The sequence below is a fragment of the Penicillium roqueforti genome (assembly GCF_015533775.1).
Source record: "Penicillium roqueforti strain LCP96 04111 chromosome Unknown scaffold_01, whole genome shotgun sequence".
In the NCBI taxonomy this organism is placed as follows: Eukaryota; Fungi; Ascomycota; class Eurotiomycetes; order Eurotiales; family Aspergillaceae; genus Penicillium; species Penicillium roqueforti.
In genome coordinates this window covers 2,666,853-2,689,234 of record NW_024067565.1, presented here as the reverse complement: position 1 = coordinate 2,689,234, position 22,382 = coordinate 2,666,853, and the positions used below count along the sequence as shown (strand labels likewise).

The 22,382-nt window shown below is 49.7% G+C and overlaps 12 protein-coding genes across 12 annotated transcripts; 8 read left to right on the top strand and 4 right to left on the bottom strand.

The window, feature by feature from the left end:
- Nucleotides 1-36: 36 nt before the first annotated feature.
- LCP9604111_18 (actin-related protein 2/3 complex subunit 2) lies at nucleotides 37-1,685 on the top strand (the record flags this gene model as incomplete). The annotated part of the gene is made up of 8 exons (XM_039068333.1): nucleotides 37-98; nucleotides 188-716; nucleotides 774-912; nucleotides 968-1,068; nucleotides 1,122-1,170; nucleotides 1,221-1,277; nucleotides 1,525-1,571; nucleotides 1,629-1,685. The coding sequence occupies 8 exons, from the start codon at nucleotides 37-39 to the stop codon at nucleotides 1,683-1,685; spliced, it is 1,041 nt and encodes a 346-aa protein (XP_038932566.1).
- A 481-nt stretch (nucleotides 1,686-2,166) lies between these two features.
- LCP9604111_17 (uncharacterized protein) lies at nucleotides 2,167-4,263 on the top strand (the record flags this gene model as incomplete). Its single annotated transcript, XM_039068332.1, has 3 exons — nucleotides 2,167-2,832; nucleotides 2,896-3,123; nucleotides 3,217-4,263. 3 exons carry the CDS (start codon nucleotides 2,167-2,169, stop codon nucleotides 4,261-4,263), a joined length of 1,941 nt encoding a protein of 646 aa, XP_038932565.1.
- Nucleotides 4,264-5,415: 1,152 nt separating this feature from the next.
- Nucleotides 5,416-6,042, top strand: LCP9604111_16 (uncharacterized protein; the record flags this gene model as incomplete). The annotated part of the gene is made up of 3 exons (XM_039068331.1): nucleotides 5,416-5,534; nucleotides 5,597-5,678; nucleotides 5,746-6,042. 3 exons carry the CDS (start codon nucleotides 5,416-5,418, stop codon nucleotides 6,040-6,042), a joined length of 498 nt encoding a protein of 165 aa, XP_038932564.1.
- Nucleotides 6,043-6,531: 489 nt separating this feature from the next.
- On the bottom strand, nucleotides 6,532-7,874 carry LCP9604111_15 (uncharacterized protein; the record flags this gene model as incomplete). Its single annotated transcript, XM_039068330.1, has 3 exons — nucleotides 6,532-6,753; nucleotides 7,738-7,773; nucleotides 7,824-7,874. 3 exons carry the CDS (start codon nucleotides 7,872-7,874, stop codon nucleotides 6,532-6,534), a joined length of 309 nt encoding a protein of 102 aa, XP_038932563.1.
- A 794-nt stretch (nucleotides 7,875-8,668) lies between these two features.
- Nucleotides 8,669-9,932, top strand: LCP9604111_13 (uncharacterized protein; the record flags this gene model as incomplete). Its single annotated transcript, XM_039068328.1, has 2 exons — nucleotides 8,669-9,147; nucleotides 9,215-9,932. 2 exons carry the CDS (start codon nucleotides 8,669-8,671, stop codon nucleotides 9,930-9,932), a joined length of 1,197 nt encoding a protein of 398 aa, XP_038932561.1.
- An 844-nt stretch (nucleotides 9,933-10,776) lies between these two features.
- On the top strand, nucleotides 10,777-11,878 carry LCP9604111_12 (rRNA-binding ribosome biosynthesis protein UTP23; the record flags this gene model as incomplete). Its single annotated transcript, XM_039068327.1, has 3 exons — nucleotides 10,777-10,864; nucleotides 10,921-11,010; nucleotides 11,073-11,878. 3 exons carry the CDS (start codon nucleotides 10,777-10,779, stop codon nucleotides 11,876-11,878), a joined length of 984 nt encoding a protein of 327 aa, XP_038932560.1.
- Nucleotides 11,879-12,404: 526 nt separating this feature from the next.
- Nucleotides 12,405-12,814, bottom strand: LCP9604111_11 (COX assembly mitochondrial protein; the record flags this gene model as incomplete). Its single annotated transcript, XM_039068326.1, has 2 exons — nucleotides 12,405-12,703; nucleotides 12,781-12,814. The coding sequence occupies 2 exons, from the start codon at nucleotides 12,812-12,814 to the stop codon at nucleotides 12,405-12,407; spliced, it is 333 nt and encodes a 110-aa protein (XP_038932559.1).
- A 211-nt stretch (nucleotides 12,815-13,025) lies between these two features.
- Nucleotides 13,026-14,675, top strand: LCP9604111_10 (rRNA-processing protein PWP1; the record flags this gene model as incomplete). Its single annotated transcript, XM_039068325.1, has 2 exons — nucleotides 13,026-13,264; nucleotides 13,319-14,675. The coding sequence occupies 2 exons, from the start codon at nucleotides 13,026-13,028 to the stop codon at nucleotides 14,673-14,675; spliced, it is 1,596 nt and encodes a 531-aa protein (XP_038932558.1).
- A 1,421-nt stretch (nucleotides 14,676-16,096) lies between these two features.
- Nucleotides 16,097-17,296, top strand: LCP9604111_9 (serine hydrolase domain-containing protein; the record flags this gene model as incomplete). The annotated part of the gene is made up of 1 exon (XM_039068324.1): nucleotides 16,097-17,296. The coding sequence occupies one exon, from the start codon at nucleotides 16,097-16,099 to the stop codon at nucleotides 17,294-17,296; it is 1,200 nt and encodes a 399-aa protein (XP_038932557.1).
- A 240-nt stretch (nucleotides 17,297-17,536) lies between these two features.
- Nucleotides 17,537-19,787, bottom strand: alg10 (dolichyl-P-Glc:Glc(2)Man(9)GlcNAc(2)-PP-dolichol alpha-1,2- glucosyltransferase; the record flags this gene model as incomplete). The annotated part of the gene is made up of 3 exons (XM_039068323.1): nucleotides 17,537-18,585; nucleotides 18,646-18,783; nucleotides 18,848-19,787. 3 exons carry the CDS (start codon nucleotides 19,785-19,787, stop codon nucleotides 17,537-17,539), a joined length of 2,127 nt encoding a protein of 708 aa, XP_038932556.1.
- Nucleotides 19,788-20,010: 223 nt separating this feature from the next.
- On the top strand, nucleotides 20,011-20,951 carry psf2 (DNA replication protein PSF2; the record flags this gene model as incomplete). The annotated part of the gene is made up of 3 exons (XM_039068322.1): nucleotides 20,011-20,124; nucleotides 20,179-20,765; nucleotides 20,837-20,951. 3 exons carry the CDS (start codon nucleotides 20,011-20,013, stop codon nucleotides 20,949-20,951), a joined length of 816 nt encoding a protein of 271 aa, XP_038932555.1.
- A 355-nt stretch (nucleotides 20,952-21,306) lies between these two features.
- LCP9604111_6 (CUE domain-containing protein) lies at nucleotides 21,307-22,003 on the bottom strand (the record flags this gene model as incomplete). The annotated part of the gene is made up of 2 exons (XM_039068321.1): nucleotides 21,307-21,591; nucleotides 21,725-22,003. 2 exons carry the CDS (start codon nucleotides 22,001-22,003, stop codon nucleotides 21,307-21,309), a joined length of 564 nt encoding a protein of 187 aa, XP_038932554.1.
- Nucleotides 22,004-22,382: the final 379 nt, after the last annotated feature.

Sequence of the window (22,382 nt, the reverse complement as noted above, 5' to 3'; positions counted from 1 at the left end):
TATCTGCACTGAATACCATCCATTGTCCTGCCCGTCATGCTTCTCTTAGATTACCAGAATGCTTTGATCCAGTCACTCCTTACGGAGCGCTTTTCTGGGTATGTTTTATTCCTCCCCCTCGGCATGCGATCCTGCGCATTGTATACACAACCCCGAAGCAGGCACCCAGCTAACATGCCGAACTCAGAGCACCCCCAACCTCCATTGACCAAGTGGTTTCCGACTTCGACGGTGTGACATTTCACCTTTCTACCCCCGAGTCTAAGACCAAGATTCTCATCTCGATCAATGTGAAATGCTACAAGGAACTGGTCCAGTATGGAGCTCAGGAGGTGTTGGAGAGAGAATACGGTCCTTATATTGTATCTCCGGAGCCTGGCTATGATTTCTCGGTACAAATCGATCTTGAAAACCTGCCCGCAGAGGAGGAGGCCCGAAATGACCTGATTATGAACCTTGCCCTCCTGAAACGGAATGCAATGGCTGCTCCCTTTGAGAAAGCATTCGACGAATTCAACAAGCTCGCCGAGGAGGCTTCCAGGTACACCTCAGAGTCAGCACCACAGGGTATCCAGGAGGGCGGTGAAGTTATGGCTATTCACTACCGTGAAGAGGAGGCCATCTATATCAAGGCCAACTGGGACCGAGTCACAGTGATCTTCAGCACCGTATTCCGCGAGGAGACAGACCGGATCTTTGGCAAGGTCTTCCTGCAGGTTCGTACTTTGCCACAAGTGGTCCATTTATGAGAACCCCTGACTGACAGCCCATAGGAATTCGTCGACGCCCGGCGACGTGTCTTGACACTCCAGAACGCCCCCCAGGTCCTGTTCCGTAACGACCCTCCTCTTGAGCTTGCAAACGTTCCTGGTCTGAATGCTACTGGAGGCGAAGTTAGCTATGTCACCTTCGGTATGGATGCATATTGCGCTATCAATCTCCATTTTATTACTGACTCGGCTTGCAGTTCTTTTCCCTCGACACCTGACCCCGCAGCGTCGTTATGAAAACATCTCTCACATCCAGACCTTCCGTGATTATTTCCACTACCACATCAAAGCCTCAAAGGTATGCAGTTTCTCTCGGTCTTGTTGAGGGATTGATCACTAAACATTTTGCAGGCCTACATCCACACTCGAATGAGGAAGCGGACAGCGGATTTCCTCCAGGGTATGTATCGTCTGAGCAAAGAAAGCATGTTCACTGCTAACTCGCAACAGTGCTCAACCGAGCCCGGCCAGAGAATGAAGAACGTGAACGCAAGACTGCTAGTGGTCGTACGTTCCGAGTGCAGGGTTAGAGCCTTGAGTTTCTTTGTTTGTATGAGCCAATTCAAGTTTATTGTTATTGTTTATATACTTTTTCCTTGTTCCCATGCTACCTAGCAGCACATTTGCTCCTAGGCGATCTGGAACGTACACAGGTGGATGTTCATGTTGCCCTCTTAGAAGACAGTCTCCGGTTCTGATAAGCTGGTAGGGTGGTTGTATATAGCATGTTGTATTGAACTGCGTCGATCTCCAGATTTTCAGCCTCTGAAGCACCCGGCTGGGGAAACATCAGCCTTACAGGTACGTGGAACCGAGACAAGCCCCGAAAAAGAGGCCAAAGCTAAGCTCGGGATGAAGATGAGGCCCCACAAGCACCAGGTGATGATGTCCGGTATCCTTGCTTCACTTCGTTGATGATAGTCTCATACGGACCTGACTTGGAAAGGTGTTGGCTTTGGCTTGCCGATATATTGGGCAAACATCACACATCCATGGATCTACCTAGGTGCTTTCAGTTATAAGGTTGGCTTATAAGGTTGGCCAACACTCGAATAGGTTCTCCAGACGCTTCCAGTGTTCGAAGAACGCGTTTACGAAATCATGTCCTATTTACATCTATGAATACTTGCATTATATGCACAATGTTTCGTCAGGCTTCGAAGCGCGCAGTTGGTCCTGCCCATTTAAGGTTAAATGTGTTGCGGCGTTTGCCGTTGTGAGTCGCGCCTGCCTGATATGGACCGTTCGCCATATGTGATCGAGCGAGTGGACAATTGTACTGATGATCTGGGCAAGTATAAATACCCACGTACCTGCCCTTTCCTTTCTTCCTTCTCCCACAATCCCACACTGCAAAGATTCTGTGATTGAAAAACAAAAACACCAGAAATTCAACATGGTTAACAACCACAAACCTGGTATATGGGGAGCTGCTCTCGGCAAACTACGAAAGACCTCACAGTCTTCGCAGTCTTCGCAGTCTGCAACTCAAGCTACACGTGAGCAAGAGACTCCCCGTGCGCTTGCCCAGGACAAACAGCTTGTTTATCCTCGTTTCCAGCGCCCTGTGTCGGACGATGCCCCTGTTTATTCTGAATTCATGTTCCCACCCACTCCTCTCCCAACTGTCCCCATGGCGGACAATGCCAATCTTGATCCTCTAGCAATGGCTTCTACCATTTCCATGGCTCGCCTGAATGCTCTGAAGTCAGGAAAGGACTTGGATTTGTTTATCCAACGGGGTAAGAACTGTATTGATGCGTATGCCCAGGCCACCAAGGCCATTATGGAAGAGGCTTGTGCCCGCGTCAAAGATGGAGAGGCCCCTCCACATGAGGAGATTGAACGGATGAAGGAACGTTTCTACAAGTACTGCCAGTCAATTGTGGAGGAAGCATTGTCCATAGTCTCAGACGGTACCGATCACCCCCGGAAGGCCGAAGCTCCCAGCAGCTTGACCATGCCTTCAATGATCTCCTCAACTTCAGCCACTATATCTGAGGGAAGAACACCCTTCGAATTTGGCTCGCTTGTTGACAGATCAGGATTCTCTGAGACATTGGTAACTGACTTGACGTCATGCATTGGTTTCACTTTTGAGAGATTTGACCCTGACTTATGATAGCTCGCATCTAGCGGCCAGCGCCGCCTTCGCCTCTACACCGTCAGCAGTGACGATTGGGTCATGGTCCCATCAGTGCCCTCGCCCACAACCCCAACCAAGCTCGTGGTCCCCGAAAACATGGATCCTGTTGAGGAATCGATTCATCTCGGTGTCATCGTGCGCATTTTCGGCAAGTTGTATACAATGTCGAAGATGATGGAGATTATCCTCTTGTATTACGGCGCCGAGGTATATTTTGAGCTTACAACTTTACTCTTGTCCCATACTTTTACGCCTTTTTTCTTGGAAATATAACAGCTAACGCCGAGTTTCCACTCTTAGCCGGACAACTACCAGACCGGTCTGCCATACTGGATCAGACGCAGCGAGCAAAACATTCGCTCCCAGAAGATTGCTGTGCTAGTTGACACTGTCGAAAACCTTTACTATGCCCTATATGCGCGCATAACAATTGAGCTGGCCTGCATTGAGCTCTGCGGTTCCTACCCAGTCGACACTAGTGCATTGCGGGTTGAGATGCCATTCCTTATGCCAGAGGCTGATCATCTCTACCGCATCGTCCTAGCGTTCAAGGAAGTACTAGACTCTCCAGAGATCTGCGCAATCCTTCGGACAGACATCATCGCCTACTTCCAACAAGGATACATCAACCAGATTATGAAAAAGAAGAGCCAGAATGAGGTCCCTTTCTTTGACCCCCTCGGATACCGCCCATTTGCAATGAGGACTGTCTCCTACAGACAGGGAGCCTACTGTCAGAAATGGAAAGGACTTATCCCATTCTTTGACCTTATCCCAGCAGAGACCATGGCAGTAATGTCGGAGAAGTATCTCACTATGACTCCAGTGAGTATTCCGCCTGACGACGTTCCATTCGAGGAGCTGCCATGGATCCCCTTGGAGGATGTGCCAACGACTGTCTGGGACACGGATGTTGTGAAAGATAACCGCTTGTCGGATACTGCTAAAGGTCTGGGAACAACCATCGGAGAATTGCGCAGGACGGAGTCTATCCCTAGACTTTACAACCTTGCCAGGCGACGAAAGTGCATTTGCAACTCTATCTGTGGATGTTCCTGGGAGTGTACCGACAAGAATCGCCGCGACTGTCCTTGTGCAGAACGACATGTACGCATCATGGCGACCAAGCGTGGTCTTGCATACAGACGGAATCTACCAGCTCCTGCTTTCCCTGCTACTGCTTCTACCACTGCTCGCATGTTCTTCGAAGGTTTGGCTGAGCTCAAACGTGATGTCAAGGCTGCTGATATCGCCAATGTATTGAACCATGCTTTTGAACTGTTTTCTCTGTTGATTGCAAGGGAACGCGAGATGACTTCCAGGGGAGGCTCCCAGGAAAGCTTCTAAGATTGCAGTCCTGTCACTTTAACCACGACTTATGATTACGACAGCTACGACTACGATTTACGATTCACATTTCAGCTCAGCTGATGGACTACAAGCGAGGATTCCCAGAGAAATGGGTTCTCTTCATCCGCGTTTCAAAGTCATAACGGAAAGGAGGAAAGAAGGAACGGTTAGTCAATCCCACCGGGGGATTGTTAAGAAACAATCGGAGGGAAGCAAGGGGAAGCCAAGGGGAAATAATATCATTTGACAGATATGAAACTGATCATGAACCATGTCATTTATTTGATGAAGTGACCACGAGAAGTCTACATATCCAGTTTCAAAATGAATCTTGATTAACCCCCAGATGCTATTCCATGTTATGTACAGACTCACCTATCCCATATCCGACGGTTTAACTTCATCAACAATAGAGCACGAGGCTAGGGACCCATAATAAGTGATAGATTTTGGATTACCCCGCTTCACTAATCCCCTGCCTTAATAATAATAGCTTAGTATTGACGAGGAAATAATCTTCGCCGGTAACTTGTGGTATTTTGAAGCTCTCTCCAGCTTCCAGTCAGCTCGACGATTGGTGCCAGGCCGGTTAAGATGCAGCCGAAGTTAGACAAACCGTACTTCTGTGGAGATGAGGTCAAAATAAGGTCGGCCAACCCTGGAGATAATTGCATTTTGATTGGTCGGGATCTAGAGCCTCCTCTATTTATCAGGCTTACCTACGGTTCAATTGTTTACGACTCGACAGTATGATTAACAGATTCCATATATGGCTTTTCTGATGTCTTTTTTAGGGTCTCTGACTTTTAGTTTTTTTTTTTTTTGTACTACCTGTTGGTCTTTAGATAGAAAATGTACCAGTTGAAGCATACACTAGTGGAGTTTTGTTAATTAATTTATAGATTTTGAATATGATAGGCAAGTTGAAGCAATTGTATCTAGAACATGCAACCTTAGAAGTGTACCGGTGGCACACATAGTCGCCCGTAGGCGAGGGTGAGATCAAACCAAGCGATACTCACTTTGATCTGAAGGACCGGGTGTGCTTGCCCCCAGATGTACCTGCCTCTGAGCACACCTGCTTATGGGCATATAGGAATACCCCCCGTGAACTATAGGCCTGTAAGTCACATCATCTATCATATCAAAATGGAGTCGAATGCCAACCAATGCCGATGCCCGGAGAGATACCCACAACCGTGGAAAGCTCCCCTCATTAGCCTCATTGGCCTCGCTTTTGTGGTTTTGGGTTTGATATTGGTGGTGCGGTATGTGATGTCTCATTCGTTCTCTCTTGCTATGCCTGTCGTGCTGAAGGTTATGTCTGTAGGTTCCATGGCCAGAGGGCCCTCGAGAACTACCAACGGAATTACTTCGAACAGAAGGATGAGGAGCTGGGGCTAAAGTCGTTGGTGGGGTAATTTGAAAGTACCCGTGGGAGGTGTAGGCCTTGGAAGAGAGACATATACTCACTAAAAGTGCCTGTCTCTAGCCCGAACGGCCCTCTCTCTTCAGCCAGGCACGGCCCAGTCCCCCGCGACAGGCGAGGTGGACGCGGGCGAGCAGGAAGCGGAAGAGAAGAAGCCTACCCCTCCCCGTCTTATCGTCCCGTACGACAACTGCGCCAGTGACGATCTTCCCCTAGTGCAAAACGCAGACTCTGAGTCAGTGGAGTTTGCCGTGCCACCGCAGAAATGCCGCCCGGCTCCTCAGCCCGGAGATGTCGGAACCATTCCCGACATCTTCCACGCCCTCAAAGACAAGGGCAGTGATTAGGCGTTGAGAGAAGGATGTGGTGTCGTGGTCGGGGTGGTTCTGTATGCTGCCTACGTCTTCCAATACCTCGGCCACGGCACTAGCAAGAGGATATTTCAGAAAAGATTATGTTCTGTTTTGTTTTCTTCCAACCGCCTACCCCGGAACCGGCCGAAATGGTGGATCTGCTCATCCTTCTCCTCCCGCAGGCCGTCACCCCCTGCTTATAATGTACCTGCATACTATTGGTTTGGCCTGGTTTGGCCTTGGTGTTTCTTGTCTCTTAATTATATAACCATGGTTTCCCAAGGACTCGTTAGTTTTTGTATTTTCGTTTGGTATCATTAATGGAATTTTGATTCCTGATTTCCTTGGTTTCTGCTCTAATGTCTACAGAGAGGTACCAGGTGGACATAGCCGGGGCGAGAATACTATGGCTGCCATCGATAGCGTTCAACCCGCACTGGTAGAGCGCCTCTACGAATAAAGGCGCCTTGGCGGACACTCCCGCTATTTGACAACTGCGATGCCATCCTGTGTAGATGGGTCGACAGACTGGACCATATCTGCGTTAAGAGCAGGTTTGCCGTCTCTGGAAATACCAATCAGGCCGTCAATGGTTATCGCGGTGTGATAGATGGATGGGCCTTGCTGACATTCTTGAGGTTCTGCAGATGAAGAACCAGAGATCATACCGGCGATGGTTTCTTTCAAGTGTAAGTACGAACACATCTATGCAGCCGAGTGTATCATAGTGAGTAGGTATAGATTACAATAAAAAGAGTCTATTATTTTAGCAAATGATTCTAAAGCAAGGTATAGGTATCATCATAACTATTTCTCACTGCACCTGTGACGTGCCAGGTCTTGCAAAGATAGAAGAGCGCTTTCAATATAGAATCACTAAGATGGAGAGAAAGAAGAAGCAAGCTGTAAAGTTGGAAGCAGCCAGTTGATTACTTTGCAAATGTTGCAATCCTCAAAGCTTCTCGCGTAGCTATCTAACAAACAATCTATTCAAGTAAACAAGATAACAGCAAGTAAGCCAATAAGCGAGGAAGTAAACATGAAGCATATGATGAGGATCTGTTCGGTAGACCAGGGTTTCCTTAATGGGCAAAAATAGCAATTTGCCAAATGTAAAGCATAGGCCGAATACAATCCTTCAAGACTAGTTTTCAAGTCCTTGCTCCTTTCTTCTTTGTCTTTCTTTGAAAGCTCGAATCCTCGTAAGCCGATACAGCACCCGCACTCTACAGTGCAATGGCCTCTACCTTTCTTCCTTTCAGAAAGATAATCTCTGTTCACAGCATCCACATTCCCGGCTACAACAGCCGCCTCGATCCGAACAATCCTGAACCATTTCTTCGCGCATAAACCATTTAGCATCACGCCTTAAGCTATCATAAGCATCTTTAGCGTGCATATCAAGGGCATACTCTGCTTGATAGAGGGCGTATTCTTTTTCTAGGTATTGCGCTTGAGCCTCTTCGAGCTGTTTATTTGCTTCTTCAAGCTGGGCCCTATTAGACTCGATAGCTGTAGCCTTCTGTAAGGCTATAACCCTATGGTGTAACGTTTCCTCACACTGCGTTACTTCAAGTAGGGCATGCTCTGCAAGAAATAAGTCCATGGCTCGGAACCGGAAGAGATATTCTGTGTTTAACCCGTATTGTAGACAGACATCCGTTTCGCCCGCGAAGTGCCAAGTCATACTCCTATTCGAGAGTCCCATGATTCTTTCGCAGAAGGCTTCTAAGGTTAGTATAAGAATAAGGAGAGAAAGACTTCTTGGTGAGTACCTGTATGATAGAATAAGTAAAGAGACCAATGAAGCAGAGAGAATGTGACATGACAGGGTCCCTCGGAAGCTCAGGCTTCGCCGCCGCCTATCATATAGTAGTAGTGGTTAAGTATGACGCAATTGGATGAAGACCAAAAGACATTTATAGATTTGCTGCTTGAAGCCACCCGCGAAAGTGGCCGATGATCATTAGTCTGTTCCTATCCAGAATTATTGGGCTCTCTGGGTTAGCATCGGATTCCTCGCTATGTGTGCTTTTGTGGTTCACTTTGAGGTCATGATGTAGTTGCTCTGATTTGGCTGATAGCATGTGAACTATGAGATTGCTCTCGATTCTCTTCTGCAACATATGTGTCAATAGGGCGAATCAGGGATATATATAGACAGGTTCTGACAAGTTCTGAGCGGATCATTGGATCGGCAGGGATATAGATAAGTGGATGTAGCCCTAAGAGTGGCGGGGTTCAACTGCTCTGAAAAAAAGATAGATTCTGGACAAATGTAACGGAAATAAGAGAAAGAATGAGAAAAAGAATGAAAGAATGAAGTAAGAAGAAGAATAAAACCCTAAAAACTCGCGATTTCTAAGATTTTCATATTCTCAGAGATACTACGTAGTGTAAGGCACAGTCGGCGGCGCAGACCAGTGATATCTTCGAGACACCCTCGGCCTTTACCGGTGAGTCGCACTTTTCTTTTCTCTCCCTCAAGCCCAGGTCCGAGTCAAAACTTCTTTTCTACTGTTCTCTTGTACTCCGTCTCTTCATTTTGCACCTTTCATGCCTTAATGCCCCAGAACCCCTTCGCCGAGCCCATCTTGGTGCACAAAGAGCCAAGTTAGGGATGGTGACCAAGGCAGCAGCCGTGTCACACTCACTATCATCATCATGGACGTCCATTAGCAAGTGGATCGTGAACATAAGCATAAATCAAGCCACAGTCCAGAGTGCCCGCCTCCGACAACCGAGCACAGCACGGCCATATCACGCGGCGGCAGTGTGGCCCTCCTACGGCGTCACCACTCCCACTCCCGACCAGCCAGTCGGTTCTCCCAAATCGCCTTTTCGATTCGAGACTGGCTACGCTCTATGTGCCAAACGACCTTCACGACCCTTCCCTCCACCTTTCCTCTCCCCACCCTCTTCATCCTTCTCGGATCCTTTGACGACACACGGGCTAAGCCAGGATAAGAGATTATCCGTCCAGGGCGAGCTAATCCGTGGCCTGAACAACGGAGACGATGCCATCATCGTCGCAGAGAATTTCATAGGTGTCAACGATGGCGTAGGCGCCTGGGCTACGAAACCTCGTGGTCATGCTGCGTGAGTGGTCTCAATTTCAATTTTTATCATATGCCACGATCGCTGACTTTTCTCTTCCCCGATACAGACTCTGGTCTAGACTCCTATTACACTTCTGGGCCCTCGAGGTCGAAAGGAATGTCGACCACAGCACGCCTGCCATCGACCCGGTCGGATACCTGCAGTATGCATTCGAGGAGACCTTGCGGGCAACCACATCTCCTACCGAGTGGCTCGGCACGACAACCTCGGTGACTGCCATAATACACTGGACCGAGGGCGAAGACGGCACACAGAAGCCATTGCTGTACGTTACAAACCTGGGCGATTGCAAAATCCTCGTGATCCGACCGAGCGAGAAAAAGGTCATTTTCCGCACAGCCGAGCAGTGGCATTGGTTCGATTGCCCCATGCAGCTTGGAACAAACAGTATCGACACACCCCGGAAAGATGCAGTCTTGTCCAAAATTGAGGTACAGGAAGACGACATCGTCCTGGCCTTCTCGGATGGCGTCATGGATAACCTATGGGAGCATGAGGTCCTGAAGATCGTTATGGACAGTATTGACAAATGGGAGGAAGAGCGCGCGGCGCCAACGAATGTTGCGCAGCACCCTCATCTGTCTGATAGCCGCAATGTCTATGTTGCTAGGGAACTGCTCAATGCTGCTCTCACGATTGCCCAGGATCCCTTTGCGGAGAGTCCCTACATGGAGAAGGCAGTGGATGAGGGTCTGGCTATTCAAGGAGGGAAAATGGACGATATCTCTGTTGTGGTTGCATCTTGCAAGAAACGGGATGGATGAGATGCACCCATTGGTTTTACGATCAGACTTTCACAAATATCCATCTTGAATTTCGCGTCTTGATCTCCTTGCCTCGGACGTGCGCCAATTGCCATTGACGAACCTCGACACACGAGGCAAGCTCTTGTTCCCCGTCTATCATCTAGATTCACATATCTACCGCCAAAAGCTTGTCCCAACTACATCGCTCTTGCGCAGCTATGATGCCTTGCAAGCGTCGAATCAGGACCCGGACATGCATTGCAGTGAAATACTCACCCCATCAAACCACGGGAAATGGCTTCCATGCCAGCTGGGTTACTCGAGTTCTCCAGCGCGAAGCTTGATTGCTTAGCTTTGCCTGGTCATCATGTCCCCACCTGTTGGTATCTTCCATCGGCTCGGGCAACTTTCTAACAAGCGCACATTGTGCATTGGCGGTTTGCACCAAAGCCATGATGCCAACCGGTCAAGCTGGTGATTCCTATAACAACCCCTCTACCACTTTTGAGACCCATTTCCTTCGATTTACACCCATGAGGGACTCCATTACTTAGCGCGATGTGGCTAGTCTGTCCATCGTTGATAACTACTTAAGTCTAAACAAGACAAATAATAATATTTCCTTGACTCAATACATTCTTTCATAACTATTCAAGTCTGTAGCGATCAGTAAATGCTAAGTACAGGGTACTCAATCTCAAGGCTAGACGCCCCACTTCACAAAGTATTGGGTACCTCACCACCAGCACAGACCACATCACCGCCGCTCCCGCCCGGCAGAATGAAAAAAGTTTCGGTCGACGCAGAAGCTCATGTCTTTTGCTGCATTCAATCTTCAAATACTTGATACCCATCATTCACAATGAGGGCCAAACGTTCAAAGAAGTATCGCAAGCTTATGCACCAGTATGAGCTCACTTTCGGTTTCCGAGAGGCCTATCAGGTCCTGGGTATGTCCCATTCAATATATTGTTCTGGTGTACAGTACTGACTTGCGCTCAAACAGTTGACTCGAATTTCCTTCGCGCCACCGACTCCTTCAGGATGGAACTAATCCCTGCACTTGAAAGAACGATCCAAGGCAAGGTCAAGCCTCGTGAGTCTCACCAGACAAAGTTCCCATCCACCAAGACACATCCCAGCTAACCATCTCGACAGTATTAACAAAGTGCTCACTCGCCGCTATCATGGCCGCACAACCCATCAACCCCAAAACCGAAAAGCCATACCGACCTCTCTTCCTTCCTCCGCCCACAGAACTCCCGCTCCGCCACTGCTCGCACAACGCGGACTCCACGCCCATCGACGAAGTCGAGTGTCTCCTCTCGCTGCTTTCACCCAACGCAGACTCAAAGAAGAACAAGGAGCACTACATTCTCGCATGTGCGGATCCAATCTTGAGAAAGACGACCAATAGCGAGAACCAGCCCCGCAGACGGAAGACGGAAGAGGATCGTAAAGAAGAGGAGGCTATGCGCCGCTCCCGCGCATTACGCGCCGGCGCTCGCTCTATTCCAGGTGTGCCTATCATATACGTTAAGCGCTCGGTTATGGTCCTCGAGCCGATGAGCAGCGCTTCTGAGATGGTGCGGGATGGTGTTGAGCGTGGGAAGTTCCGCGCTGGATTGGATGCGGATCCCATGCTGGGCAAGCGCAAGAGGGATGGCGAGGCTGATGGCGAGAGTGCTGATGAGGAGGAACCTAAGAAGAAGCGCGGTCCTAGGGTCAAGGCGCCTAATCCTCTCAGTGTGAAGAAGGCTAAGAAGAAGACTGATGCGCCTGCACCGAAGAAGGATAAGCCTGCTCGGAAGGAGGTTGATATCGCAGATGCAACGGAGCAACATGATGGCGATGATACTGCAGCGGCTAAGCCCAAGAGGAAACGTCGTCATGCTAAGAGTGGTCCCCGTGAAGACTTCGAGGAGGCCACCGAGCCTAATGAGGCTACGGAGGTTGACGCTTGATTGAATCTTTACGGCATAGGCGATTCATGATGCTGGTTATCATTGCATGCATTCTCAACCTTATTTCACTTCTGGGGTGCGGCGTTCAGATCGGATGGGTTATATCTAAAAGTTCAGCTGATGTGCATAATAGTAATGTACATCTGATATCATTCAAGAGATCCTATAACCCCAACAAACTGTAGATTAAGTGTTGGACATTGGTGCCAGATGAAATATGGCAAAGAAGACAGAGCGAAGGTCACTCGGCTATATGTACATTTCAACGTTCAGATATCGTACAAAGTATTCTTCCCCAGATGAAATAAAAGGAGATAATTTGGCCTCGGTCTGCTTATCCCGTGCATTCAATGTTCTCACGTGAACATATTGAAATCGGGGCCATGCCGAAGGCTACTAATAACAAGCAGCAGTGCTGTCTTTCAAGTCTGAGCCAAATCGAAGAACAGCCATTGAAAGCAGACCCCAAACTCCAGTCCCAAACATGACGGCATATATGATAGCATATGCTCATCCACGACACAGCCTATTGCTTCGCAGCACTAGCACTAGCATTAGCCGCCGCCGCCGCCGCAGTAGCCGCCCTAGCAGCCGCAAGCGCAGGCCCTCCTTGCTCTTGATCAAGCTCGCGCTCTTTGGCCCAGATCTCCTCCATACGCCGGCGGTTGTTGCGCGCCTCCTCTCGGTTGCGCTTTGCACGCTCGTATCGCTCAGCGGAGAGACATTTGTTCACGTCGACCTTAATATCGTTGCAGCTCCCGATGACTTTGTGTAGGAATCCCTTGGCGTGACACTCATCTAGAGCAGTCATGATCTCTTCGCAATCTGTGTGATATCAGTCAATATGGAAAGCGGGATGGGATGGCGAGATGGATCTTCCGGGCATGGTGGACTCGACGTACTGGCATTGTAAGAGGTATGGAGATGAGAATGCATGATTTCAATGGCACTGGTCTCTGAAAACTGAAAGATAGTTCAAGTTCAATCGTATGATCAACGCAAAGCAAGAACATCGCAAAACGTCCGGGCGGTAAGGAGATCGGCCGGATTCTGCCGGGCGGACAGCCCCTCAGGCACGATAAAAAAAAATATCGCCGATAGAAAAAAAGTGGACGGGTGTGATCAGTTTCGTCACAACATTTTCATAATGTCTTCCATGATTACAACTACGACATGGGTGCGGCGTGGTGTCGCCGCCCAGTTCCCTACCAAATATGAGATTGACGAGGCCGAGATGAGCCGTATATCTAAGCTTGCGCGCATGCAGCTCGAGGATGCGAAGGATGATATGAATGCTGCCCAGGATGGTTCTGAAGATGAAGGCGATGATGCTATGGAGGAGGATGCTGAGGAGAAGACCTCGGCCAAGGACACCGATTCAAAGACGTGAGTGATGTTGAGCGCAGCGCAGATTCAACTCATGCTAATCGGATTTAACAGTGATGATGATGTGTTGAAGGAATTCGACATGGATAACTACGACAAGGAGGAGATTGATGAAGATGGCGAGAAGATCACCATGTTCGGCAATGTCCAATCCCTGGCCTACCACCAGCCCAACGAGGAAGACCCGTACCTCGTGATCCCCGAAGACGAGGATGATGAAGAACGCGAGGAGCTCCAGATTATGCCCTACGACAACCTTCTGTTGGCCGGAAAGGTGGAGGACGAAGTTGCGCACTTGGAAGTCTACGTCTACGAAGACAAAGCGGACAACCTCTATGTGCACCACGACATCATGCTTCCCGGTATCCCACTTTGCACAGAGTGGCTTGATATTCCTGTTGGCAAGAACCCAGAAGGTCGGACGCAAGGAAACTTCGTGGCTATTGGAACCATGGAGCCCGATATCGAGATCTGGGATCTGGATGTAGTGGACTGCATGTACCCCAACGCGATTCTTGGGCAGGGTGGCCAGGACGCCGAGAAGCCGAAGAAGAAGCAAAAGAAGAAGGCCAAGGCCAACGACGAGTACCACATCGATGCCGTCCTGGCGCTGGCTGCCAACCGTCAGCACCGCAACCTGCTTGCCTCGGCATCAGCCGATAAGACCGTCAAGCTCTGGGATCTCAACACCGCCACCTGCGCCAAGTCCTACTCCAACCACAAGGACAAGGTATGCTCACTAGACTGGCACCCAGCCGAGTCCACCATTCTGCTAAGCGGCAGTTACGACCGCACCGTAGTGGCAGCAGACATGCGTGCGCCGGACGCCCAGGCGCGCTGGGGCGTCGACGCAGACGTCGAGTGTGTGCGCTGGGACCCGCATGACACCAACTTCTTCTACGTGACCACCGACGGCGGCATGGTCTACCGCTACGACATGCGCAATGTCCCCGCCACCCCTGCCGAGTCCAAGCCTGTCTGGTCTCTGCAAGCACACGACTCCTCCGTTTCATCCTTCGACATCAACAGCTCTATCCCCGGCTTTTTGGTGACCGGCTCAACAGACAAGACCGTCAAGCTGTGGAGCGTCGAGAATGACAAGCCCACTTTGGTTGTCACGCGCAAGCTTGAGGTCGGCAAGGTGTTCTCTACTACCTTCGCGCCCGACCAGGAGGTCAGCTTCCGGTTGGCGGTTGCTGGTAGCAAGGGTAATGTGCAGATCTGGGATGCTTCGACTAACGGCGCTGTTCGGCGTGCTTTTGTGTCTCGCATGCCTGACCTTGCTGGTGATGTCCCGGAGCGCACGGTTGGTATCAATGCTGATGATGACGAGTCTGATGATTCGGAGGGGGAGGGTGATGAGGGTGAGCCCCGTGGTGGTGATGGCTGGGAGTCGATGGATGAAGACTAGGTGGACACAAATACCCGTGGAATCTTCCGTTTCGTGTGCGCCAAAAAAAATAGAGTTGCTGTTGGGTTTTGCATGTTAATGACTAGTCCGTTATGAAGTTTTGGAAATATGAGAACGAAACAATTTCGATGACATTCAACGGATGCAGGAAGTATATTCTAGACTGAATAAATGAATAAGTTCATATACCGTCTCAAAAGAATATCTTAACACGGTTCATATAAATCTCTTTCGAAGGTTATCCCGTGGCCCTGGGACCCTGGTTCGATCCTTTTAGCGGACCCACATAAAACAACCTTATTCTAAAACAGACCCCAGTACGGAGTATACCCAGTGATACATGTTCTCCATAGCTTGCTTTCTATACTCCAAATCATTCTCTATACTTTGAACTCTTGTACTAATATAAACCTGGCTCCTTATATTCTTCTGATGATCGTCGGATCAACGACACTATTGGTGTATCGCAGAGACAAATTCAATTTACACATTTTACACCTTTTTCACAGCCTATTCTGGCGGAAGAGCGCACCACTTTGGCCCCTACCTGGATTTCAGATTATATGACAAACAATGGAATGAGAATGAATGTATAAACAAAACTTGGATAGGGCAGGAACACCTATTAGCGTACTCATATTTGGGGGTAGGAGTTAACAGGTGAACCTGGTAGAGCTTAAATAAAACCACCATTTCCGACAACGTGCAGAGTCGAACGGCGATTAACACGTGACTTATATGCGTAGTATGCGTAGTATCTGCAAATATATACGGAGTAGTAGAATAATGTATACAAAGAGCCTGCACTCTATCTCATCAATTGAGCTCGTGTAAAAGAGAAAAAAAATGGGTTACTTCTCTTTGATTGAGCGTGTCATCCTTAGTGCAGGGGCCATGCTAATCTTCTCTGTATATTTTCTTTTCACCGTATGCCCCGAAGGGCGAAAGGACATCCTTACAGTTCAATATAACCCCACTTTTCTGCATAATGGTACCGCCTTCCTGATCGGTGAACAGCTTGGTCGACCGGCAGAATCAGACCGCCTAACATATTTGATCTGTAGTGCCTGGGCGCTATTTCACAGTTCTCACACATATACGGAGTACTCCGTACACTTGTATATCTTGGTTGTGTTTTTGCTTGTGCTCTTAGATGTTCTCAGATCAGACATTCTGTTGAGATGTCTTTCCCCACCTTATTGGTGTTATAGGTAGAATATAGGCGGTGGGAACGGCCTGAAATGTGATGTATATTGTACGGAGTACTACAATAACCTTTTGACTTAGTCTCAAAAGAGAGCCCGAGCATCCAAAAATAGACGCCGAACTGATACCTGTGTTGTAGGTATTCTACATAGTTATTTAAGCCCTCCTGCTAACTTGATAGACCCTGTGTATCAATATCATCTTCACCAAAAAATATGGAAGCTAGTATCCAATCCGCCATCGACGCCGGCAAGATCAACGGCGCTGTTATCTGTGCCACTGATGCCGAAGGCCACTTTGTCTACAACAAGGCGATCGGAGAGCGCACTCTACTCTCAGGCCAGAAGCAGCCACAGCAGCTCGACGATGTGCTGTACCTAGCCTCAGCCACGAAATTGATCACAACCATCGCTGCCCTACAGTGCGTCGAAGACGGCCTACTAAGTCTAGACGGCGACCTGTCATCCATCGCCCCGGAGCTCGCTGCAAAGCAAGTTCTCACTGGCTTTGCCGACGATGGAAGCCCTCAGCTCGACCCACCAGCCCGCCCTATCACCCTCAAGATGCTGCTTACGCACAGCTCCGGCACCTCCTACCACTTCCTGAACCCACCCATCGCCAAGTGGCGCGCGCAGTTTGGGAATCCCGAGAATGACGACCCTCTCCTCGTCGAGGAGATGTTCACTTACCCGCTCAGCTTCCAGCCCGGTGCCGGCTGGATGTACGGCCCCGGTCTTGACTGGGCTGGCCGCGTGGTGGAGCGTGTCACGGGCGGCTCGCTGATAGACTTCATGCAGAAGCGTATCTTCGACCCGCTCGGTATCAAATATGCTCAGTTCTATCCCGCTACCCGTGAGGACCTGCGAGCCCGTCTCGTCGATCTCAATCCCAGTGACCCTGGGGCTGTTGGTAGTGCCGTGCTCGGCGGTGGCGGCGAGATGAACCTGCGGGGCCGTGGTGCCTTTGGCGGTCATGGACTGTTCTTACCTGGCTCGGATTTTGTTAAGGTTCTGCACTCGCTGCTGGCTAATGATGGCAAGTTGCTCACGCCTGCTGTCGTCGACAATATGTTTCAGCAACACCTTGGCCCCGAGGCGGCGGCAAGCCATCAAGCTGCGCTTGCTAGTCCTCTTGGGCCCTTTTTCCGCGTTGGAACAGATTCGGAGCTGAAGGTTGGCTATGGCCTTGGCGGTTTGCTGACGCTTGAGGATGTTGACGGCTGGTATGGCGAGCGAACGTTGACTTGGGGTGGTGGTTTGACTCTCACTTGGTTCATTGATCGGAAGAATAATCTCTGTGGTGTCGGTGCCATCCAGGCAGCACTGCCGGTCGATGGAGAGTTGGTGGCCGAGCTAAAGCAAACCTTCCGCCATGATATTTACCGCAAATATACCGCGTGGAAGAGCCAGCAGTAGACATAATTGACGATACGATGGAATGGAAGAGTGTCTATTTTTGGTAGATAGTTGATTGGAATGCGGGACATGTAGGTATCACCGAACACAATGAAGCTCGCTTTGGATACACCAAGATAATATCACAACAAAACTCAATGGCTTTCAGAAGAGTAAACTAGCAAATTTAGATTTCTATTGTACAAGCGACCAGACCAAGGCAGGCCAAAACCAATATCAAAAGAAAAAGATACAGAGATATCACCACATGAAGCGCTGGATCTTGCCAGGCTCCTGCGGCCACTCAAAGCCCTTGTACAGGAAGAGATACCCAGTGATCAAATTAATGATCAAGAACCAAACCGTCTCCACGAACTTCGGTCCGTTGACAATGAGGTCAGAGCGACGTTTAGCTTCCTCTGTGCGGGGGCGAATATCTCGATCCCTGAACAGACATGGCGTAGGAGGAAGGTGCACACGCCACATAACCCACGGGATGATCAAGTAGCGGGGTTCGACAAGGGGTGCCGTGATGAGAGACAAGGAGGTAGCGGCCAGCCAAACAAGGACAAAGCTAACGCGTGGTGCCTCCAGTAATTCTCTCTGGCGCGTGAAGATGTGTTGCTGGACTCTAGCCAGAACCGCGGGATCATTTGGATCCGTAATCTCCGCTGGTAGCTCAGTCAAGTCAGTCTTCTTGGTTTCTGGGTCATCCTTCTTGATTTTCTTGTAATTAGACCTGTTAGGCTTCTTCGTTCCCTTTGGTGGCTGTTGGTGCGCCAGTAAAGGCTTGCGCGCAGAAGACTGAGTAGATTTGGGCTCTTGTGCCACTGGGGCCGGGGCTGGATCCGGGGCCGGAGTCGGAGCTGGGGGCGCATCTGGAGCAGCTTTATGAACTCGCAAGGTTTTGGGCGGACGTTGGATGGTGGTAAATCCAAAGGCTGAGATCACGACCCATCCGCAGAGGAAATACACTGGCACTGCAGCATACTTGATTGCTGGGTGAAGCATAAGAATGCGGAATACGTAGAACACATAGTGTCGGTTATCAGCAAGGGTGAAGGGGTGCACAATGGTGTTGAAGTGGACCACGGCAAGCATAAACGGGATCACAATCAGGGCAGCCTTGAGCTTGGGATATTTCCTCTGTTTCGGCGGGAGACCGAGGTTCAAGTATTTGGGGAGTGGTTTGAGGGCGAGAATATTGATCAGAGGAATGACGAAAAGAGGCCATGAGAAGAAGATGAAGTACGGCCAGATGTAGAGCATCTGAGCCAGGTGGATACCCGCGGCATGGAATTCCTTGTGGCCTAGTGAATAGTAACTGTCAGTAAAATCGCACTTGATGTGACAAAACAAGTCACCCTTACCTAGGACGACTCCGTTATTCCAAACTACAAATGCACCAAAGGCCGCGAGGACGATGATGTGAGGAATGACCGAAACCAGGAGAGAAAAAGGCTGCTTCAGACTGACAGTCGCAAGTGAAACGGCGGTCTTCAGGTAATCTATAGATTTAGTTAGAATGGTCTCCTGCTTGCGTCATATTGTATATCCAATAGATCAACTCACCTTCGAAGGAAGCCTCCGAAACGAGAGGATCATACACCTCATTCTGCAGGCCTTGTTTCACGATAGTTGACACATCGGATGACATGCATGGCGTAGTAGACTTTCTAATCTTGCGGACTACCTGAAGTCCACCTAGGAATACCGAGACCCAGAAGATATTGGTCTGTCGGAAGACCAATGCAGCCAGCGCGAAAGCCAGGAATCCCAGTGTCTCCTGAATACCACTGCGAGTCGCTTTTGTCGCGTCGTTTCCAGATTCGCTTTCCTGGTTTCTCTCAAAGTCTCTCTTCAAGTCCCAATTGTATGCCTCCACGACAACCACCAAAGCAAGAACATCTGTGTAGTACAGACCAGAGAAGAAGAACAGCGGGGGAAACAAGCAGATATTCAGCACGGTATGAGACACGTTCGCTCCCAATGGCCGAGTATTTGTCGTTCTCTGTAGCGTATCAAGCAACTTCTGGAGTCTCCAGGGGAAAATAACGGTTGTCGCACCAACGTTCGTCGAGCGCAAGACCTGTGGAGTGAGCTCTGTCGGCTCTCCGCGCAGCAGCAACACAATAGCGAAGAGGGCATATGAGAACAGATATAGACCCGGTGGTGTTGTCAGCTTTGGATCCCATTGCATCCACTTATGCGACCAGTATGCTTGTGCTTGCGGGACGTGGAAGACTTCGTCGAGGTAGGCTTCGGGGACAGTCTTATTGACAAGAATCACCCACAAAAGAATCAAGACCAAGCCAAACGGAACGAACCATCGAGCACTCCGGCTGAGGTCTGATTCTAGAGGATTGGCCATGCTGTGCAAATAATCACTTGCAGCAAGCAGGTAAAGTTGCCAGACGATCTGCAGTTCTTCGGCCACCGGGTCCCAGTCGGAGCTTGTGGAGCTCATCCGATGCAAACGTTTCAAACGTTTTGAACGTTTCGAAGTCGCCATCTCGACGCGACTTGAAAGAAGCATTCAATAAAAGTCAATTGAGCATTTTAAAAGCAGAGAAACGGTCTAATAAGAGGAAGAAAAAAAGCGAAAGGAAAGAAACGCAGAGCAAACGGTCAAGGTCGAGCGCACGATCAAGACGACCTAGATCATCCTAAGAGAGATGAGATCGCGACTCTCGTGATTAATTGAAATTGCCTTCGCTTTCCTATTCACACGCCCAATGGCTTTTCCTCTTCCCCGGGGCGTCACGGCGTCAGAAATCGCCTTCCTGGCGGAGATGGAAACAGTAACAATTGTGCCTCGCCAGCGCCTAGAAGGCCTCGAACTACTAGGAGTATGCGCCTCCGAACTGCTCTATCTTGAAATACTCAAATCTAACCATCCCCAGGGCCCCATTGAACCTCTCGTACCGCCCCGACGCGCATCCCTCCCCCTCTGGCTCGCCATCCTCCTCAAGCGTCAACGTCGCGCAAACATTATCCCACCAACATGGCTACACCCAGAGCCATTAGCTCTCATCCTCGAAGTAGAGTCCCAACACCAAGACTACAAAAACGCTTTCTCCCCGCCTCCTCCCCTGCCTGGTCAACCAAGTGTTCTGGACCGCGATGCACTGCCATCTGCTCGGCCGCAATATACACCAGATGGTAATCGGTACTATGCAGCGCCGCCTTTCTTACCCCAAAACACAGCCCAGACCGTGGCATCTTCACGGGATCCCCCTTCGCTACCATATCACTGGGTTGAGGTTGGGAATATGCTGCTTGACGCCGCGAGCGATGATCTCGTGGACCCGGATCAGATACGGAGACTGCTGAAGGACCTGCGTGAGGTGCGCATGGCGAAAATGAGGTCGGGTGTTGATGTGCTGGATGCTGCGGCGACAGGTGGTGGTGGTGTTGCTCTGACGGGTGTCGGTTCTATGGAGTTGGGAGAGGAGCGGGGGTTTGTTACTGGTGTGGTGGACGGTCTTCGGTATGTGATCCCATTTTCGGATACTTGCATAGCCGAACATTTGGGGGACTTCGTTGCTAATTGGCTCATAGGAGAATTGGGTCCTCCAAGGAACAGGCTCGGCGTGAACAGATGGCCGAGCAGAGAGCAAATGGTGCCTACGATGACACCCGGGACGAAGATGAAGAAGATTACATGGAGTTCTAATCATCCCAGGCTGTTGCTTTTTTCCCTTTTTTGGCGGTATCTTTCATTCGGAGTTATTCGGTGCATACCTGACGCAGACCAATGCCCAAAACGACTTTCATGTATATAATCCAGTATACCCTCCGTATACAATGACCAACGGTTATAATCGAAACTATTCCAATTTGACTAACACCATGGAGCATGCGAACGCTTTAATACAAAGAGGACTGATGTCGCGAAACAAAACCGAAAGGATGGAGAGGGTATATTGGCCCCCGGGAAACACTGGTGCCGGGTTCGGCCAGGTTTATCGTCGTCAAAAGCAGTGTACAGAAAGTCACGTTGTCGGCAGGCAAGCATGACAGTTCTCATATCATACATTGCCCTGGCTCTTTTGCATCATCTTTCTTCGCGCCGCCAAGATCATATCATCCCGCCGCTTTTGCAGTATCCGCTGGCGCTCTTCCTTATTTTGGGACCAAGAGGACTTGGAAGGCTTTTCGGGTTCTGACTCTGTAGCAGGGCTCTCGGCCTTTGCACTCAAATTATACCGAGATATCAAGTCCTGTGCGTCCGCTTTCTGTACGGGCGTGGCGGTCTGCGCCAGCGGGATATTGGTGGGGGGAATTGCGACCGGAGGTTGGAACGAAGGAGGAGGCTAAGAAAGTGAATTAGTCAATGCTTCGATAACTGACTATTTGCAGTTGATATTTGAAGCCTGTGGCCGAGTCGAGTTGTCTGAGACGCAGATAAGGTGGGGAAATCGATGACAGCATCAGCGCAACACGTACCGTTTCCAGCCCCCGTCCAGTCAGGACTCTCTCTGTCGTTGCGGCGACACTGCCGCCATTACGCTGCAGATCCCACATTATATCACGAGTGTTCAGTTGAGGGAACATCTGCGCGATCTGTTCCACCTGCGCCGGATCGACGACATTGCCACGCCCCCTACCTCGGCTTCCCCCCGCGGAGCTTTCATCGCGGTTAAAAAACCATCGGAGAACAAAATATGATACAACCGCTAGAGTGAGAAGCGACGGTATGTTCAGCGAAGGCTCCTCGTCCGTCATTTTGTTTTGGCAGAGCGCAAGTTGAGTGAGGTGTCCAAGGTCCCCAGTGTTGATATCTGGCCGTAACGGGTTTGAAAAAGGCAAGACGCTGAGTTGGATATGGTCTAATATAGGTGATGTTCAGGTGAGACACATAGGTATTGGCGCAATGGGGGTGATTTCAATGAAATCGCCATGCGCGTTGGAAGGTGGCACGGGTCAGGTCGAGAATCGAGCACGTGCCGGGTATCGGAGTTTCCGAGTTTGGAAGTTTCCAGTCTTCGACGCTGACACTGATATTGTGCATATTGTGCAGGATTTTATATTTATGAACAAATTGATATAGTCTTTACACATAATTCATAAGAGAGAGTCCATTCCCATCCAAAGACAACCAAAC